The 21,133-nt window shown below is 40.5% G+C and overlaps 1 protein-coding gene across 2 annotated transcripts in view; it reads right to left on the bottom strand.

The window, feature by feature from the left end:
• Nucleotides 1-990: 990 nt before the first annotated feature.
• Nucleotides 991-21,133, bottom strand: part of LOC112110541 (phosphatidylinositol 3-kinase regulatory subunit gamma) — a 311,516-nt gene continuing 291,373 nt past the window's right edge. For both annotated transcript variants that reach the window (XM_026651964.2, XM_024205596.3), the window contains 9 exons: nucleotides 14,172-14,283; nucleotides 11,468-11,566; nucleotides 9,851-10,031; nucleotides 8,752-8,877; nucleotides 7,536-7,678; nucleotides 4,720-4,896; nucleotides 3,735-3,809; nucleotides 3,169-3,339; nucleotides 991-2,000 (listed from right to left, as the gene is read on the bottom strand). In XM_026651964.2, the coding sequence (XP_026507749.1) occupies nucleotides 1,799-2,000; nucleotides 3,169-3,339; nucleotides 3,735-3,809; nucleotides 4,720-4,896; nucleotides 7,536-7,678; nucleotides 8,752-8,877; nucleotides 9,851-10,031; nucleotides 11,468-11,566; nucleotides 14,172-14,283 (1,286 nt within the window). In that variant the 3' untranslated portion in view covers nucleotides 991-1,798. The remainder of the gene's footprint in view (nucleotides 2,001-3,168; nucleotides 3,340-3,734; nucleotides 3,810-4,719; nucleotides 4,897-7,535; nucleotides 7,679-8,751; nucleotides 8,878-9,850; nucleotides 10,032-11,467; nucleotides 11,567-14,171; nucleotides 14,284-21,133) is intronic.

Raw genomic sequence — 21,133 nt, 5'->3', positions numbered from 1 at the left:
AGTGGCAGGGTCAGGAACAGACACAAGGGCTCCTGACTTGCAGTCCTGTGTCTTAACACTAGACTGTTTCCTTGCCTGTGCAATTTACATACAAAATGCTACCACTAAAAACAGCAAAAATTTAATTCTAAGGCCACACCCGGAATAATTACTTTGCCATTTGTGCTTTGTTGCCAAACAAAGCTACTCTCACCTAATTTAGTTTCCATTGTAGAGACTCAGTAGGAGCAAATCAAAATACTGAGTCAAGCATATAATAGGAACAACCTACATCTCTCTTCAAGTGCAATTATTCCTTGGCTTAAGCATTTAAGGAACACAGGATTGCTGCACCAAGTCACACCCAGGGTCTGCCTACCCAGCATCTGACAGTATCAGATGCTTCAGCAGATGGCACAAGAGAACGTGTAGTTTTTAGAATAGTCTATGCCTGTCTCATAGCAGAAGATCCACTTCCTCCTTTGGCTACTACTTATCCGGCTGCTGTGTTTACAAATAATGCAGGTTAATTTTTTATTATTGCCCAACACTAAACATGGCCATACATAGCGGAACTAGATTCTGCTAGCATAAAATCTTGAGTACCTGACTTCAGTGGAGTAACGGAAATCAGAATCTGGTCCATGGTGAACAAGTCAAAGGGCATTTGTACGAATGAGCATACTATTTATAATAGAAAAAATCTGAGGACCAGTCTTCATGTAATTATTTGGTATAAGAAGCCATCCAGAAGCACTGCATTGCACCTTTTCTTTATACTTACATTACAAAAAAGTTACAAGGGTTTCAAAAGAATAGTTCATTATTCAGCAACAGAACTCACAAAACATGAGTGGCCAGCTTCATTCTGGTTTACATTCCAAAGCATAGTATCTAAAAGATTTGGAAAGAAGTGTCCCAAAATAACAACAAACAAACATGGAAGAGGGGAGAGGAAGGAGGAGCAAATACATCAAATCAGACAGATTAGAGTTTTCAAAACCACACAAGTAGTTTTAGCTTTTCCTTTTATTTGTTTCAAGTTTTGGTGTAGAAAGTATATGCGGATGCTAATGCAACCATCCCCCATAAGTGCTCAATCCAGCAACGAACAAAGTTTTGGTGGGTTCAATTTGGTTATAAACATTTCCTTTAAGCGAAGACCTGTAGTGCCGTTGAAACCAAAACTTTGTTACTGTTGGTAAAAAATAAAGCAACTTTTCTTTATAAGGATTTTTTTCCTTTTAAATAACAACCTGAAGCTTTCCCGTAATTCCTTTGGTCTTCTCTCACCAAATTCCACGCCTCCTCAAGATAAGCCCTCATTTGGAAGTTCGGCTGAATTGCAGTGAAGCTGCTAAAATTAACAGAGAGCGCATTGCTGTGTAGAGTTTCCCCCCCTAGTTTCTTGGAGTTTAAGACTGAAAGACGTTACTGATGCCTCAATAGAGGCTTCAAAATTGTCTCCACAAGAACAAGAAAAAAAATCCCAATTAAAAGTTCTGCTGAAGGTGCCTGGCCAAAAATTATCTCCATAAAATGTTTTGCTTCCAGTTTTTTGGATGTGTTTATGTTGAGTTTATTCCCCCCGGAAGGAAACAGAAAAGTATCAGTGTAAAAGCATAGCTGAGCTTTAGGTAGCACCAGGACACCTACACCCAAGTTGTCGTCTTGTTGCTGCTAGGCCTCTTTGATTCACATTCACAGAATCACTTCTTGTGCAAAACAAGCAGTCTAAGGAGAAAGAATGCCCTCAGAGTTCTAATAAAAACTGTAGAAAAGAATCCAAGATAGCCAACACTTTCCCCCTCCCCAGAATTTATCTGCAAAGGGAGGAGGGCATCTGTGCGTAGACAGGATAGGCGAGCCTGACATTTAGGGAATCGTTGTGTTGAATGAGGGATGTCTGCTGGTAATGAAGGACTAATTCCTTAAGTGTGCTGTACAGGTTATATGGTTCTGCAAACCCATAACCCCTTGGAGTGCTGTAGATCACACAGTGTTTAACTTCGCCATCAGCTCTGCAAGGAAAGAAACAGGACAGTTTAACATGACAGTCTAAATGTCAACAGGCAACTATTATAGCAAGGCTGATTTTGCATCAGTAAAATAATGACAAAACTCTAGACAGAAGATGAAGGGGATGTTATAATGGAGATTCTGGGCAGAAGATATGCATCTAGGAAGAGTGGTTAAGACATTCTTACAAAGTGATCTACATAACGAAGAGGCTTTCACATGGGGCAGTTCTTATCTCAGTACTCCAACCCCCACTGCTTACTTCTCAAACTTTCATTCCGAGGACCACCAAGAAAGGGCACTGCAGCCCAGACTTTGCTAACCGCTAACTTAGCTCCAGTCCAATTCTGCTTTAGACTTGCTTTGTCTAGTTTCTTTCCATGGATTTTTGACAGACGTAAGTGGACTGATTCTCAAAACGGCATTTCACCAGTACCTTGTAGTTAGCCCAGAATGTTGGGCTACGTTTGGTAGTCGGCAAACACAGCATGGGTTCCCAAGTCAGTTAGTTATCTGAAGTTATAGTAATCAAGTCCCTAACTTGGCATTTACTGAAGCACCACAATTATTCCACAAGCCTGGGAACTATTTGCAAGAAAGATCAGATATTAGATAATCCCCATGCTGGAACTTTCATAATCCAAATCACAAGTAAAAGCAGGTTACATTATGCCATTTCAGTGCTATCTTGTGGCATAATACCAATCAACAGAAAGAATATGCCTTTTCTGAAGTACTATCATTAGCTTAAACATAGCAGCCATATGGATCTGGAGTTGGCATGTCTGCAAATCAGAACAAATCTCAACGTGTGTCACTTGGAACATTTCCGAATCCAAACTTTACTAACGTTCCTCATCAGAGAGCGACGTGAATATCTGGCCATAGATTATTATGGAGTTTCTTATTGGAATGCTGCAGAACTATAGCCTAGTGTTTACATGACTGAAGATCATAAGGACCACAAGACCTGTACCTCCAAACCAACAGCTTTCTGCAACAAAGTTGTGCCATTGTAACCTAGATGCATCTGCTGCATATTGTGCTCATTTGAATGTGTGAATTTTAAGGTGACTTGAATTCTCTAAAATAATTCAAATGGCAAAGATACTTGAGATTGACAATCTAGAGGTTTCTGAGTAAGTTAAACCATAAAGAGAACAGACTTACACCACAGAACAAGCGTAACATCCTTTCTTGCTACTCTCTCGAATTAAAAATGCTCCATCAGGTTTCCCACGGAGCAAATCTTCTGCTTGGATACGGTTGAGATCCCCAACAAACCAAGTTTTCTCATCATAATGTGGCAGGTTTTCATCTTCTTCATTAACAAAGTAAGTACTAGAGAAAGAGGAGATGGAATTTGTTAGCTCAATAACCCAGTCGCAAAAGGAATCAGTTATAAAGAGGAGGATTTATTCCGCAGAAAGCATTCTAAAGGAAAATAAAATGAAAAACAAAAAACAAACAAAAAAAAACATCTGTGAAGAGGCAGCTCAAGCTTGAAGACCAGCCTGCTAATATTCACTTAATGTCAACCAAGAATCCTTATTCAAAAGGTAGCCACATGCACATTAGCTGAAAACAGATTCTGGCTCACAGGACACAAAACTTTCCCTTAGGAAAAAACTCCAATCCTTTATACAGAAACCGGCATTTCATATTACTGAGATCCTCAGTGGGAAGACCGGAGCTCTGCCACTTATCAGTGAGATTAAATGTACAAGGGCACTTACTCATCAATATTTTCATTTTTGATTCCCAGCCAGTCGTTTATTCGCTTCTGCCTCACTCCTTTGTGATTGAGCCATCTGTCGGGATGAGAAAATAGAGAGCATTAATATGTTCTCTAGTTGTTTGCTACTGACCAAACAGAAGAGAAGCTTAGACATAGATCCCATAAGGAGAAAGAATCTAGAGACTGAGCTTACCCACGTGCACTAAAGCCCATGTGAAAGACACAGACCCCAGACAACATTACACAATACACCCTTATATAGTCTCCTTAGAATGATCTCTTCACTGGGGAGGGAGCAGCAGAAGAGGCATGACCTCTAGACCTGCAGGTCAATGGGGAAAGGAATGTATTATTGCAGCTATGCTGGGTCTTCTGATGATGGCTGCGGCTGCCTCCCTCCCCCAGAACAGCATGCATTGTCACTGGTGCTTCTGTCCATGTAACATTCTCACCTTCTCTCTGATACCAGCAAGGCTCAGAGGGAAGCGTGCTTTGGAGTGCTATGGCCCTCCCAACCTGTGAAGTTCCAATCCTATGGATTTGGGTAGTAAAGGCTTCTGAGGGATTACGCCATTCTAAGGAGCCACTTTGCCCTCTGCTCTTCTCAACCTAGTTCTGCATCTTCTGCTAACATTAGTTGAGGAAGACACTTGGTCAGTCAGAGGGTATCATCCATGACGTTCTAATTCACATGAGAGCTACCTATATTGTAGAATGTGTACTGGTGTACCAGACATGCTTTGAAGTCTGACAGTTACAGTAATAAGCCATGAAGTTATTATTACAGAAGCAGTGAAAGGCTAACCAGCTACTCAATCATTTCATATCACGGGTCTAGTCTCCTGTTAGTGCACACACAACTGTGATTATAAAGAGGAGACCAGACTCCCATTAGTATAATGAATATACAGAATGATAGCAACTGTCTTTAACCAAGTTAATCACAGACATTGTTTTGAGGTGCACAGGGCTTGCCTACTTACACAAGATACTGATCTCTGATCTTGCGTAGCTGGATAAGATCGGGTTTGATGCTATTCATTTTCTTATCAATTTCCCTATTGTCCAGAGCTTGTTTCTTCAAATCCTGCTCCAGACGCATTTTACTATCATGGATCTCTCCCAGGCGAGATTTTAATTTCTCGTAATTCATCATAATTCTGTAAATAAATTTGTAATGTTTAAGAGGGAGAGAAATATACAACAAAAATCAGTCCATACTGCTCTAGCCTTAAGAATGGTATTATTGAATGGCTTACCTCTAATACACAGTACTGGAAGACAAAGAGCCACATTTCTTTATATCACATTCCTCTTTTGTTACCATCAGTTTAGTAGTGGCTACTATTGTAAAGCGCTTTCATTTTGTTCGGAGTGCAGTTCTACCCTGAAAAGTGACTAAAAGGATGCTTCCTACTTACTCCTTGGATCTGCTCCTGTCATAAATTTTAAGATCTGTTTCTAAATGTAAGACAATTTTTTTTTTTTACTCTTGACAAAGCCAACATAGCTCTGGGAGTGAGCTAGATCGGATTCTTTCTCTATGCTCAGATTTGCTTACTCAAGTTCTAACCTGTAATACAACCCTAGCACAGGTGTCACTGTCAACAGGATTTGGCCTGCAGCAGACACTTATTGCTGGCAATGATGAGCAAGTTGGAAAGAACCCTGCTTGACTCAATTTCAGATCTCAAATTGGTTTGCAGGCCTGGCAGTTAACAACCTCCCCTTCTCCCTCACATTCATTTACTTTACTTATAAACACACTGACACAACTGTTCTGGTGTCAGGGTGAAGCATGGGTGTCCCACAATGTCACTTTTACAAAGTCCCTTTTCAGAGTAGAATCACACTAAGGATATTATTGCAATTCAGATGATGCCATGTGAGGGTCAGGTTAGCCATCGTACTTGCCCTTTTACCATAGGGCAACCTACAGCTGTGTTTATTTGCAAAAATCTTAAGAACATTTAGGACACTGGAATGAGACTGTATTCCTTGCACATAAATGCAACTGCTTATACTAAGAAGAGGAAGTTTAGTATCTACTCTGCACAAATGTTTGGAGACATTTTATTACTGTGTAACTCTATAAAATAGGCAAAGCTGCTCTGCTGTTAAGCTTTCTAGATCTGGACTATTTAGTAAAGGGATAGCATCTTACTTTGTGATGTGTTAAGCGCAGCATACATTTATAGCACACTATAAACATTTTTAACACAGAGTAGGGGAATTTTTGGTTTATAGTAGGTAGTTGCTCAAGTCACAGTAACTTTAGGCAATTAAACTAGGATAGTTTTTTATGTAAGAACTGATAAGTATCAAGAGTTTTAAGAAGGGATCACATTACTTTGCTGTGCTTAGGTATTGGCAAAGCTTGACAATAAGAACTGCACCTTGCTATTAGCAGGCAATAGAGGTTTGAGCCTCAACCATTAACTTTTGTGTGGACTTCGGCCAGATAGAAATTCAATCTACATTACAAAAATATGGCTAACAGTGGGGTTTAACATACATTAAGATCAGATTTTAACAGAAGAGAATTTTGATGCAGTTCACATTGACTTACAATATGATCATATCCAGCTCCTCATTCAAACTGCATTAGGAGACCAATAGCCATTGACAGGTAGGGGGGAAAAAATCAGTGTGGTCTTTCACTGAAAAGTGACACTAATTCCTGGGATGGTTGGGTTCCAGATTTACCAAGTCTCCATTTCAAATATGTTCAGTTTACAAGTGAAGAGATGTTCGCTCTCTCTCTTAACTGTATCCCATGCAAATTCAGCTGGGGATCTGACAGTCAAGCTAGGTTATTTCCTTCTCACACATCAGTGTTCGAGATTCTGCAGCACAAATCATGCCCTCATTTGTGCAACCCAATTAAGCCCTATGCAACACACGTTCCAGTGAAAACTGATTAACCCATGTATCCGAAACTTTAAATAATTTTGTTAATGCTTGTGGAGGAACAGAATTCAGCTCTCTTGCGCATTACTATGATTTAAAACAAAACGTTTGCTTTTGTAAGATTCAGCACATAAGACTATGAAAACATACAAGGAAAAGGTCTGCTAAGTCAGAAGTGGCCATTTTTCAGGGCAGAAATCACACTTTGGAGAGTGCCTACTACCTTCCCTACAGGTCTCCACTACTCAAAAAACCCTCATTGACAACAACAGTAATCAAAGTCAAACAAAGAGGTAGTAAAAAATTATGGAAGTTTTCAGCTTTACAAATATTAGTTTGTTCTTAATTTCAAAATGTTTAAAGAACCTTTGTAGGCATTGAATTGGGGCCAAATCCTGATCTCCGATGCACAGGCAACTCTTAGCAATGTCAATGGGAGTTTCTAAATGGGCATCCAAGAGCACATTATGTGACAAGTGCTTTCAAGCTAGTCATTTCCGAGATTCACTCTACACGTGAGTGTTAGAAATCAGCTAACTTTTCTTTAGCTCACGTTTTAGCTGTGAATTAATTTCTCCCCCTCTCCAGACAGTATTGCTTGAGCTTCAAGAATATACACATCTAAACCTCACATTTTCCTGAAGAGAGCTCTTCACTATAAAAATCTAGATTCATAGAAGTTAGAGACCAGAGATCATCCAGTCTGCCTCCCAACAAATGCAGGATTGTCCTCTACAGTGCACAACTGTTTGAACAAAGGAATACAAATCTTTAGTAAACATACTGAACTTCTTTAATTGTATAAAAGAAGGCTTAACAGAATTTTCTGTTAGCTTTACTAGTGTGTCTACGTAAGGAGCACACACACAAGTATGGTTTGAAATCCTACCGTTCGATTTCCTTCTCATTCCCCTCTCTGCGGAATCTTTCAATGTATTCTTTGCTGTATCGCTCTTGCGTGTGGCACTGTTCCTCAAATATTTTAATGGTTTCATTAAATGCTTCAATTGCAGTTCTCTTCATCTGAATTTCCTATACAAAGAAACCAAAACCAAAAAACATTCTTAGTCATTTGCATCCTGAAATAAGTTACAAGCACAAGACTCAGTTATGCTTCCTAAATTGATCATCAGAAAGAAACCTTCAACTTTTTTTTTTTTTTTTTTTTTTTATTGTAATGTCTGATTTTTACTGAAGAGGAAAAAACCCAACCCACTTTAGCCAAAGTCTCATAGAAAGCAGACCACTTCTTCCTCCACAAGGTTTACCAAGTTAAAAAGTACTTGTAATTAGGCTTCTTTGAAAGAGAATCCCATCACAGATCTAGACAGTATTTGGTCCTGCCATGCGGGCAGGGGACTGGACTCGATGACCTCTCGAGGTCCCTTCCAGTCCTAGAATCTATGAATCTATGAAATTAAAATTTTTGGTTCTAGCTGTTTGTGTTTTGTTGCCAGAAGCACTAATATTAAAGTTATGATGAGATCTTTTATTTTACAGCAACTGCATTGTTTGGGCTGGTATCAATACTGTAAAGCCCAAGGTCTAATTTTGATCAAGATATTATATAACATGTAACATCACAGAACCAGGGTAGTGCCCTTCCAGATACCTCTTGTTCTAGGATTCTATCCTACTTTATGGCCCCTGTATGATGACACAGTGGCATGCAGTTCCTGGAAATCTCTCTTAGCCAGCTGAGTGAAGAGATCTGTGGTGCAGGCACTGTATAGAACAGCATCACTTCTGACTGTTCTGCTTTTTGCTGGGAGCTGCTATGGTGTCTGTGATAGCTTAAAACCCTCATCTGGGCTGTGCCATTCCTCCAGGAGTGCAGTGCCGTATCTCATACAGAAAAACTACATTCAATCACATTTCCTTTATTAACTTTGTAATTGTCATCCCCACACCAAAAAAAGCCCCAAACTGAAATCAAGGAAAAGACAAATATGCTACCTATTGCGTACGTTTTGTTTTCCTTATGTGTTTAAAAAAAAAAATTTTTTTTTTTTTAACAATTTGTTTCACTGTCTTACTAGGGATAGAAGTTCAGCTTTTCAGACAGCTGCTGTAATGATCAACAAAAGATTATTTTGAAAACTGACCTGTGATGTTCTGGTGTATTCTTCATATAGTCTGTCATACTCTTTACTCTTGTCCTGATACTGAGAGTGGTATTCCTGAAGCTTTTTACCTACTGCATCTATGTTATCTTCTTTCACCAACTGATCCTGTGTATATCAGGAAAGAAAGAAGGTAATTCTTTAGGCAAAGTAGTTTCTCCAAGCACTGTTCCTTGTCAACCTAGTAAATGTGCATATTTCTGTGATCAATTATGCAGCAATTTTTACATCAGGCTTCTAGAAATATAGAAGAGAGATCTAGTCTGACAAAGCAAAAAATAAGTTTCACAGTCTATAAAGAAAGCAACTAGGAATATGGAACTCAGAACTAAACCAAAAATTATAATAAAAAACCCAACAAAGGCAACATAAGGTCAGTAGATGCCTAGATCCCCCTTAGAGAAAGAGGGAATAATGCAGGCAGGAAAGATCAAATGTTTGTTTGTTTTAAAAGCAAGAGTTCACAGAACTTGTGGAAAACTGCAGCAACTTTGGGAGACATTTTGCTCAGCGTTAAAAGACTGTTGCATAGCATGGAGGAGAAGGAGTAAGTGTCAGCCTAAAACCCCAGGATCTAGAGAACTAAGCACAGGGCAAGGAGCCAGGTGCCACTCTCACTTCTGCCAGTGACTGATTTTAACATATTTTGTACATAAACAGTTGCTTTGCATCCTAGACCACAGAGCCCTGTATGTAATTCACTAAATCTCTCAGCCTCAGCTTCTCCACTTGTAAAATACAGGCAATGACAATTACCTACATCATAAGGATGCAGTGAAGCAGAATTTAATGTTTACGTAGCTGGAGAATTATAAAGACTGTCAGTGTGAGTACTCAAAGTAGAGGTCAGGACCTCCTTCTCCCAACTTTGTGGTTATTGTTTTAGACCACATGCACTCTTGGAACCACTACTTCGTTCTTGAAAATGTGAAGTTGAATTTTCAAGCATAAAAGGGCTTTGAGTTTTCACATGATTCATGTGAAAAATCCAGGCTCTAGATAGAAAAGCCTAAGTTTTATGGCAAGGAAAAAACTACAAAACACATCTGCTAACAGTTAGTGGGCTCTCTGGAAACCTCACCTGTTGATACCTGGATACTGGATACATCAGCTTCACGTCAAGCTTAGGATTGTACTGGGCAAGAGATTCATGACGGTAGTGGTTAATCAGCTCCACAACAGAATTAAATGTCAATGGATCAGAAAAACCGTATTTTCCATCCCGATGATAAATCTTTATCAGTTTGTTGTTGCCACCCTTCCTGTAAGGCAATACACTAGCTTAGAGGTTTTGTTGTGTGCATGGGTAGCGCGCGTGCGCAGACACACACACAAGCCGCCACATACGGTATGAGTAGCCATGCTAAGTTTTTCATAAAGGCAACACACATGAATAATTGTAGCTAGTCAGACAATCTAATATGTACCTTTGTAACTAAATTATCTAATATTTATTAATATGTAAAAGGATAAAAGTAAATAAATAGAAAAGGTCTCCTCAAGTTTTATTTGAGCAGCAGAAAAGCCCAAAGTAAATCTCTTCCTGTGTTCACTCTGGGACTAGTTTATTGTATTTAAGACCTGAGTTTAACCAGAAATTCTCCAAGGGAATGCTCAGGATTCTTTAAGGCAGCCATGCAAAAAAAGCCAAGGTGAGCAAGTAGGCATATGAAACTCAGTACTAACCCAAAAAAATTATAATAATAAAAAAACCAAAGAACACATAAGGTCAGGAGATGCCTAGATCCCTCTTAGAGAAAGAGGGAATAATGAGGGACATACAGGCAGGAAAGATCAAAGTATTATACAAATGAAAATGTACTTGCAAACCGATTATCAAACAAACAATCTCAAGTGTTGGATGCTAACACTGGATACTCAAACTTAAATAAATCCTTGGAAGGATTTATAAGAGGGTAATTAATCCAGGACTTTACATTATCCAGGTTTGTGTTTGCTGGCAATTTCTAGAAGTGCTTGCTTATTTTTCCCCCTACTACCAAAAAATTTAAACAGTGCTCTGTCCTTTATCTGCTTTCTTAATTTATGGCTCCTGCAGATACATGTCTATATGGTTAAAAATTCAGACCACCATTAATTAGACTTTAAGGCAAAATCCTGACTGGATAGAAAAATTATCCTCAGTAACTTCAGTGTGGTTGTGCAATGTGCAAGTCAGGGCAGAATTTGGCCACAAGAGTACATTTTTAAACTCACAAAAGGAAGCAGATTTTGAACTCCAAGACAACATGGCAACTCTGAAGAAAGCTGATCCTACTATTTTGTGAACATACCGGACCAGATTCTGCACTGAGATTCACTCTGCTGTGCAATCAGAATCGGTGTCATTAAATGCAGTGTCCCAGCTTAGCGGAACCTCCTTAAATCAAAGTACTGAGACACAGAGAGATACAGAACTAGGACCTTTACTGATTATGTCTGCATCACAGAGATATCCAAATAGTACTATCCCAGTATGCACCGGGCTCGGCATAAGAAATGGGATGGAATTTCTAGGAGCTGGTCATTTGTTTCCTTATTCCAAACTCCTCATCAGCAATCTCTGGAGAAATGTTCCCAAGACAATGGAGACAACAACTGAGGGCATTTCATGTAAATACTAATGTGGTATCTACAGACATTGGTGAGACTACTAAAAGCAAGGTAAGACAAGAGAGTGAAAATACCCAACACTTACCGCAATGTCAGAGTGTAGTCTCCCTGCATCTTGGTTGATGCATCGCGCACCAGAAATGTTCCATCTGGCATGTCTCGTAATTTGTCATTTACCTCCTCCCTGGAGGAATGAAAGATTGGAAGAAGGATAAATGAGAAGTGTTAGATAGTCGATTTGCTTTAAAATAGACACATTCAGAGAGAGGCCATCAGTGTCAGGGTGCGTAAGAAATTAGGTTTCCTTTCTGTTTTCCCTTCAAAATCAACTGCAATCTGAGGATTGAATGTTTGCTTTTCAAATTCTCTTATTTCAGATTTAGGATACGCATAGGGATAATATTTCTGTTCAGCCTTTAAGGCTATCTTAGACCGGTTTGAACTTATTTACTTTTAGCAAAAACCAGCAGCTGCACTTAACTGCTGTTTAGGAAGAAGGTTATGTATAACAACAGTAGCAGCTGTGTCTCAGAGAAATCACCAAGTTCAAAACCTCTCACTGGAATCTGCTCACATTTAAATCCAAACTGGAAACAGGTGACTTTTGTGAAGGCACTTCTGGTCCTTTAAGAAACTGGCACTAATATGGTCATTCACAGAAGTTGTGTCAGAAAAGTATCCACACTATAGCACAGTTCTAGTCTCAAGGTCAATTAGGTGTTTGATTCAGGTATTTCTTTTACAGCAGTTTTATAACTACTGTAATGCCACTAATTCCAGTGGAATTACTCCTAAGTTTCAACTGTTGTGAGAGAAGAAATTTAGGGTTTATTCTTTTAATTAAATGGAAGAGGCTTTTATGGAATGGGTAAGAGCCATAAGCATTTCAAATGAAATGTTTGAGCTAAGAGTGTTAGTTAAACTTTCAGGAAACTCATTCCACCCAAAATTACATACCACGCTTTACTTACAAAACTAATACCTTGTCCTTTATATCAGGGGGTAGCCGTGTCAGTCTGTATCTACAAAAACAACAAGGAGTCTGGTGGCACCTTAAGGACTAACAGATTTATTTGAGCATGAGCTTTTTTACTCACGAAAGCTCATGCTCAAATAAATCTGTTAGTCTTTAAGGTGCCACCAGACTCCTTGTTGTTTTTGTCCTTTATAGCATCTTTCACACAAGGATCTCAGAGGCAAGTTACAAACATACACTTTATCTATTTGATTGAGAGCACCTCTCTCCTGTATCCTCACCACCACTCATGAGATGCAGGCAATATACCTACATTTTAAAAGGAATCATAATGGATGTTTTAATTCAGATATTGCTGTAAGATCTTATTTTCATTCTCTATAAGTTTTCTTCGTTGGCATTTAACTATCCTGGATGGAGAATCTCTTTCAAAAGAACAATTTCCATTACAGATATGAATGGTATCTGAGAAAAGGGGAAATTGTTGCCACAGAACCCTTTATGGCTTGGGCCTTACACATCTCAGAGATGGCCTCTCCATGTCTCCAACAGTTGAGAATGGCTAGGATGCTTGAGCTTTCATTCTCTAGTAATGCCCAAGGGGCTGGAGATGGAGTTCATTGTGGAAGATCCCTAACTTATTCTCCAGTCCTCAGTCCAATGGAATAAATGTCTGATGGCTTTTAGGGCGCAATGAAAAGCCCATCTGTTGCCCAAGGTGGCTGGATTGACAACTGATGAAATATATTTGTGGGTTGTATTTTGTAAAAGAAAATGAAATGAACTGATAAAGTGTATATATAAAGCTATTCCTGCAAAACTGTATATACTGGGTCTCATCCAGAGATCATTTATTCTGGTAAATCAGGAGCAATGCCATTAGGTCAGTGTAGTAATACTACCGTAAAAGTGATTTACGGTAACAGAATCAAGACCACTGGGTTTTGTGATCAGGTTTTGCCACTGTTCATTAAGGGCCTGAATTGTGCTATCCCCTCAAACTGATCTAAATGGGGTTACTTGAGTAAGGTACTAAAATGTAAGGGTGACACAATCCGGATCTTTTTTCTTCTGTTAAAGCTCTAAGAAGCTAGTGGGGCTAATGAAATCTTTTGCTAGACAATTCAGCTACGAAGCAAACAGCAATCCAAAACAGCATCTCACATTCTTGTTTTATTCTCAGCTCTAGCATATTTAATTTATTGGTTTTATTCTTTACATAAAAGACACACACTTACTGAAAGTTTCATGAATTGCTCATTCCCAAATGCTATGTTTAATACATCTAATAACTGAAGCCAGTACATTCAGAACAGCTTTGTTTCACAACCAGAAAGGCTAGAAAGGGGTTGTTTTTTTTTTTTAAATCTTAAGATTTTGTAGAAAGAATCATTAATTCAAGAAAACAATTGTGGCCACAAGATTGGGAACTACTGTTCTAGAACAATAACCATAGCAGAACACATTAAACACACTCAGTTCCCAATTCAGCAGAATACTTTAACATACACTTCAGGAACTGCATTCAGGCCCAGATTTTGCAGAGCACTTGAAGTGAGATGTTGTCTGAGCATATACAGGCTCAAAGGGAGCACAGCTTAAAAAGGTTTCAGAGTAGCAGCCGTGTTGGTCTGTATCCGCAAAAAGAACAGGAGTACTTGTGGCACCTTAGAGACTAACAAATTTATTTGAGCAAGAAGTGGGATACAGCCCACGAAAGCTTATGCTCAAATAAATTTGTTAGTCTCTAAGGTGCCACAAGTACTCCTAGCTTAAAAAGGCTCATTCTAGTCCAGCAGTAAACATTCTTTACCTTGAAATATCCCCCCAGTACCACTCTGCATCCTGCAAGGAGAAACTGGAATTGTCTTTTATTCCATTTGTGTTGACCGGAGTCATCGGTTTTGGGGGCTTTGGAGGAAGAGCTGAAAAACAAAAAACAGATTTTTTTCCCATTTAATTTTCTGGCTTATATCACTAAAACTTCAAGAAGTTAACAGTCAAGATATTTTAGTTAACAAAAGCCAGAAGTGAAACATACATAAGGCAAGGCAAAGGAAATGTTATAGAAACCCATCAGTGACTAATGGGAGAGAACTGGCAGCTTGAGTATGGATGTGTTTTTTCTCCAAAATGTATGGAATTCGTAAGTTATTAAAGCCCATTATACTAGTACAACATATGCCAAAAAGAAGTGAGATGGGCTCCAAAATAACTATCCAGTCTCTAAATGGAACAAGTGGGAAATTCACAGGAAGTGGTAGTTCTTGGTAAGAGGAGTCAAGACAATAATCACAATAACTAGGATAATTTAACTGTTCACCGCTCCAAGCAAAATACTGAGGGCTTGACTGTGGCTTAGGTCACAACCTAGAAAGTGAGTGAGTGAGCGAGTGAGTGTGTAGCTGTGTAACAGCTACAGTCCTCAGAGGACCTGTGGCCATTGCCATCGCTTTTGAAGAGTAAATGTGCCCTCCTCCTCCGACAGATCAACTTTGCTGACTGGTGAAAAGAGGAGAGTACTAGTCTGAACCTCAGCTAGACTTCACTCCGCACTAGCAACACAAGGACTGCAACCATTGCCCCATACTTTGGTATACAATAGGGAATGAGGAGCGAGGAGAGGAGCAAGGGAGTAAACTGGTGCTGGGCTAGTCACAGTCTAGATTGTCAAGCTTCCCCTTTGAACTGTAAGGAGTAGAGGCCATGTCACAAGGGAGCACAACTCTCCATGGATACAACTACATTGCAGCACAAAAGGGACACCACACCCATGGCATCAAGTCTCAGACCCCTAGTCAACTGACTCAGGCTCCTGGTACAGAGCTAAAAATAGTAGGATAGACATTCCTGCTTGAACTCTGAAACCTGGTGAGGGGGCTGGATCTCAGAGCCTGAGCAGGAACATCTACACCAGTGCTTCTCAAAGCCGGTCCGCCGCTTGTTCAGGGAAAGCCCCTGGCGGTCCGGGCCGGTTTGTTTACCTGCCGCGTCCGCAGGTTCCCACAGCCCGCATTGGCCTGGAGTGGCGAACAATGGCCAGTGGGAGCCGCAATCGGCCGAACCTGCGGACGTGGCAGGTAAACAAACCGGCCCGGACCGCCAGGGGCTTTCCCTGAACAAGCGGCGGCCCGACTTGAGAAGCACTGATCTACACTGCTATTTTTAGCCCCTTAGCGCAAGCCCAAGTCAGTTGACCCAGGCTCTGAGACGCACTGCTGTGGGTTTATTGTTACAGTGTAGACACACCACATGCTCCCACGCCTAGATTACACAGCCTCCAGAAGGTATGCTTCACAAAGTACTGAATATAGCAATGCAAGACTGCATGCACTTGCATTAAGAATTGCAATCTGGTGCCAGGCAGGAATGCAATTATGATCGCTAGATACAAAAAAATTTCATCTCTAGTTCAAGTGCAGAGTGACTTGACGTTGAGAGATGCATTGCTTAGAGCCATTCATCTGTTCCCCTCTGAACCACACCTCCCACATTGAAAAAACAACAACAACTGTGCTCTAACTGCAGTTTCAAATGCCATTTCATGTTGAGGATCCAACACACAGTAGCTTCACTGTTCTTGGAGAAACCAGCAAGTACTCAACCAAGCCAAACTAAACTAACCTGAACCTTGACCCAGACATTCACACTCTGGAGTTACTGACCAAGCACCTGATTCAGATAGTAGCATTCATTCTGTGGTACTGAATGTTAAAGCTGCAGCATACAGGTTCTTTTTGTGGTTCAGCTGGGAATGTCCAGGTGTGCATGAGTCTAGAGGACCAATATCAGATCTTGTATAAGGAGGGTGCAATTCCACTGGCCTAACTGAAGTTATTTGCTTCTACTAGATTTAAATGTGGCCCCCTGATTGATAACCATGGTAGTTAAGGTTGTGCGGCCCTTTAAGATGGTATACAGGTACTACTGAGAATGAATTAAGTTCTTGCCTTAGTCTACCTCCTTGCTTGAAGCAGCCTCTAGGACAGAAGTCCCCAAACTGGGGGGCATGCCCCTCCAGGGGGATGCTGAGGAACATTTTGGGGAGCGTGGCTGGGGCCCGGGCCAGCCCCCACAGGGGGCAGGGAGGGAGCACCACCCAGCTCTGCTCCTGGCTACCAGCTCCAGGCCCCCGACTCCACTCCTGGCCCAGTCCCAGCTGTGGCCCCAGGCTTGGCTCCCTTACCCCTGTCTGGACCCACCCCTCTCCCCCAGAGTTGCGGCCCTGCTCCCGGCCCCAGCTCGGAGGCGCGGACAGGGGTATGGGAGGGGCATGAGATAAAAGGTTTGGGGACCATTGCTCTAGGAGCTAAATTCTGATTTCAGTTACAGCAATGTAAAACCAGAGTATCACTGAAGTCAGGAGTATATTGGAAACCCTATGATTCTGCTTTGTTTTCTGACTACTAAAGTTGAACTGGCTGTTATTTTATCCACAAAGTCTTTGTTCAGTAAAACTTCGGAATAAAAAAAAAAAAAAAGAAAAAAAAAGAAAAAAAGAAAAAAGGTACAGTCACAGTTTCTTTCTAAACTCACATTTGGATATTTCTGCCACGCATGCTCTAAATGAACTACAAAGAAGTGTAGACAATGCTTAGAATTCAGTCGCTAACATCTGCCTTCAATACTAGGTCAGAATAAAAGATTCAAAAATTGCTACTCTAGATCTGTTCCAGAACTTTCCATAGTTTTAACAAACCTATACCAACTAAGCAAGCACAGGAGGCTCTAGCTCTTTGCACTGCAGTGTTTTTTTAAAAAAAAACAAATAAAAAGAACCCTGTAATCATGCCAGGTAGGTATGATTTCATGGGACCTCACAAGTCAAATGCGGGGGCCCTCGCAAGAACATTGCAATGCTGGTGGTAATTTTTCCTCCGTCTGTCTTATACCACTAGGGTGACCAGATGTCCCGATTTTATAGGGACAGTCCTGATTTTTGGGTCTTTTTCTTATATAGGCTCCTATTACCCCCCACCCCCGTCCCGATTTTTCACACTTGCTGTCTGGTCACCCTATATACCACAGACAAAATATGATGTTGGGGGTTACCATTCTGGCAGAGCTGATCTTTACACATGAAGATCATGTCCATTCTCAGCTTTAGCTTAAGATTCTCCACCACTGCATTAGTGCAGCTCCATCGTTGGAAGCTGTAGTGTAGAGAAACCAGTGCAGGTGGGGTTTTTTTAAGTCACTGTATCTGAACTTCCTGTGGGAATGAACCAGACCTGTCCAGACAGAGCAGGAGTCCTTCCTACTCACCAGGAAGGAGACAGAATTTGCCCCAAATTTGTTTCTTCACATCTACTGATCCCACACATCAGTAGGCTTAAATTGGGAAGTTATATAAAGAGAAATAAATACAATTGACACTATCATTTCTGTGTCTCAGTTAAAATTTCATGAAAGTGCATTGTTTTTCTACATAGCATTGATTACTTCAGATGTTACGGATACTGTACTGCTACATCAAAGGGAAAAAAACTGCCATGGGAGGAAGTTTGTGCATGACAAAGGGCTTCTTCTTAGGGTTCCTCTAAAAGACCATTTAGTTTGTGACAAGCTGGGGTGTGAATTTACCTTGCACTAGCTTGCCATGCACTACTTGTCCATAAGCACCCTGCTGACATGCACTAACAGTTTGCTAGTGTGCTTTAATCTAGTCCTGTTTCAAAGCGGGATAGACATTTAGTGTGTGGCAAGCAAGTGTGGGGTAGATTCACACCCCAGCTTGTCACAAACTAAATCTTCATGTAGACAGCCCTTTAGAATATGATCCTCTGCACATGGATGGTTTGCAGGATCAGATCCCAATCTTTGCAGGCTGCTAGGTATGTTGCTTGTTTGCGCACTAGGGAGCTATTTTGCAGTTTTATTCTGTTCAGAGCAATGGTTTTCAGCGAGGGGTACGTGTACCCCTGGGGGTACACAAAGGTCTAGATGGGTACTCAACTCCCTGGAAGATCAGTGTTTCTCAATCTGAAGGTTGTAGCTCCCAGGTGGGGGTGGTCACAGGTCAGGTTTAGGGGGATTGCAAATACAGGGCCAGCATGGCGACTGCCTGGGGCCCCATGAAGTTAAGTTACATGCTTCAGCCCTGCCACCTGAGGCTCGGGCTTCAGACAAGGCTCACAAGTATCACACTGAAATATAAGTACAATATTTATATTCCAATTGATTTTATAATTAAATGATAAAAATGAGAACGCCAGCAAGTTTTCAGTAATAGTGTGCTGTGACACTTCTGTATTTTTATGGCTGATTTTGTAAGCAAGTAGTTTTTAAAGTGAGGTGAAACTTGGGGTACAGTAGTCTGGAAAAGTTGAGAACCAGTGCTTCAGAGCCCTGGGATCTTTAACAAAGAGCTGCACTCCAGGGGAGCTAAAGAGCTCTGTACAACTGTAGAGATGTTGCACTAGTCTCCCTGCTATGATTTGGACTTCCCCTTCTTCCCTATGCCAGATAAACATCAGTTCTTAGCATCACAAGCTTGCCTGCTTGGTGATGTTATTCTACGGTCAGCGATATTTGAGTGAAATATGTAACATAGGAAAAAACGGAGAGGCAACAGACTTTGGGCATAACACTGTAAACCCTTACTCATGTGAGTAGCCTTTTTTCAGGAGCATCATCTCATTGAAGTGAAGCAGGTAGTTCTATTGTATAAGTGTTTGCAGGATTGGGCGTTTTGTTTCGAGAGAATCTGGGACCTAACCCTGTAACTCAGTCACACAAAGGATTCGACTGAAGTTAGTTGGAGCCTGGTCCTACAACCCCTACTCAAGTGAATAGTCCCACTCTCAGTTTACCCAGAGCATGTAATATGGTTAAATGCCAAAATCCTTTAATATTTCTTGCTTGACTTTTTCAGCCTGACAGTACTGTAATCTACCTGAACCAAGTGCTGAATGTAAAAATATTTTAGGCTCTGCAAACTAGAACGATGAGCAATGGGATAGAGGCTTTTAATTTACAGGTTTAGCAAGTGCCTTTTACTCCAAATGTATTGGAGTAGTGAAGCAGCTACCACACTGATACTTTTACAGCATTTGTACAGTGAAAAATTACAGAATTACATAAGTGATCTTAAAATGGTGTGTGGATACTGATGAAAACTAACAGCAGTATAACTAGAGGAAGTTCTGTGGTAGATCTATGTGTGAAAAGTAAATAAAAATAAGGCTTTAGCCTTCAATACCAATTTGTGGAGGACCTTAAAGTCTAGTTTCATAAAACTATACCTGACAAACAAAATACTGAGTTAAAAGCCTACAATAAAGTGAGGATAAAAAGGAAATGAAAACTGTGGAGTGTAGGGTGTGCAGAATACAAAACTTCCTTGAATATGGAGCGGTCTCTCTTTCCACAGTCTATTCCTGGGGCACAAATCTGATCTCACACTGGTGAGAGAGAAGAGTAAATCCACTAAGTCAACCGAGTTATGCTGCAGTAAGATCAGAATCAGGGCCACAAACTATTTTTTTCCTGAGACATGAAAGCAGTCAGCTCTCAAATGACAGTGCTTTGTTTCTATTTCTCTTATTAAAGCATGAAAATGTTTAGCACCAGGGAAACAAAACACACACAAATTCTTCAGAACACCTTCAACTAACACCTCATTTCCAAAATCCAATGCTGCAACTGAACAAGACATTTCTTCCCCTGCATCAGTGAGTTACTGAGATTAGATCCAGACTTCAGTGACTGCCTGGCATGCATCGCAGGGTGGGAAAGGCAATATCTTTTATTGGACCAGCTTCTGTTGGTGAGAGAGAAGCTTTCGAGCCACACAAAGCTTCTCTTCAGGCTCTTACTCATGCATGGGCAAGAGCTATTTTTTATACTAGCATGGTTTTGCTAAAGCTTGCTCGTTAACAACCCCAAGCTCCTTCACAACCTGCTTTCTAAACTCAACCCCAATCCCAAATCAGAGTCCGTTGGAAAAACTAATTTCTGAATGGAGACAGCACTTCAGCCAATGGCAGCAAAGTACTGGGATCGTATGTTGCATGACGTCAGCTCACAGAATGTAGCTGTGCAATTTCCAGCAGGTAGTTTGGGCTGAGCTGTTCTGCAGAAGTGAAATACAATTTCTTCTCCTGAAATGCAGGCACAGAGATTAGACTTCAGCAAAGTTATAGTTCTGATGCTTTTTCTTGAATGCATAGGGATTTTTTTAGATGTTACTCAAATGCAATACAAATAGAAACCTTTAAGTCAAATCTTGTTCAAAGCCAGCCCAAGGAACTAAGCATGCTGGCCAAATATTATTGAGTTTTAAACATTTCCTACTTCTCCCCCCTCTTTACAAGGGAATTTAAATCTTTCAAGTCAATGGGCCATATTCATCCCTGAAGTAACTAGTGATATACATACTTCACTGAAGTTACAGCCAGTATCAATTTAGTCCAATTGCCCCTTTTCATGCAAAAATGTTAAAAGGATAGTTTTTTTAATTAAAGAAAACTACACAACACAAAACAACAATTATAAATCTAAAGAACCAAAATGTGGACTTTTTTTAGCCAGGACTAATTCAGGAGTTATGGTCTGTGGTAAAAGCGGCTTCCTCCAAGAAAAAGCAAGTGCGTTCATTTTCGTAATGCTAGATCACGAAGTGGCATCTAGTTCTATCACATACACTCAATTGATTCTCTGGCTGCAGTATTAGCATGTTAGAGAAAAGCAGAGGGTCCTGTGGCACCTTTAAGACTAACAGAAGTATTGGAGCATAAGCTTTCGTGGGTGAATGCCCGCTTCATCAGACGCAAG

The sequence above is a fragment of the Terrapene carolina genome, unplaced genomic scaffold (genome assembly GCF_002925995.2).
Source record: "Terrapene carolina triunguis isolate 2854851 unplaced genomic scaffold, T_m_triunguis-2.0 Scaffold110, whole genome shotgun sequence".
Taxonomy (NCBI): Eukaryota; Metazoa; Chordata; order Testudines; family Emydidae; genus Terrapene; species Terrapene triunguis.
Note: the sequence above shows the minus strand (reverse complement) of the source record. Positions and strands in the feature narration are given on the sequence as shown.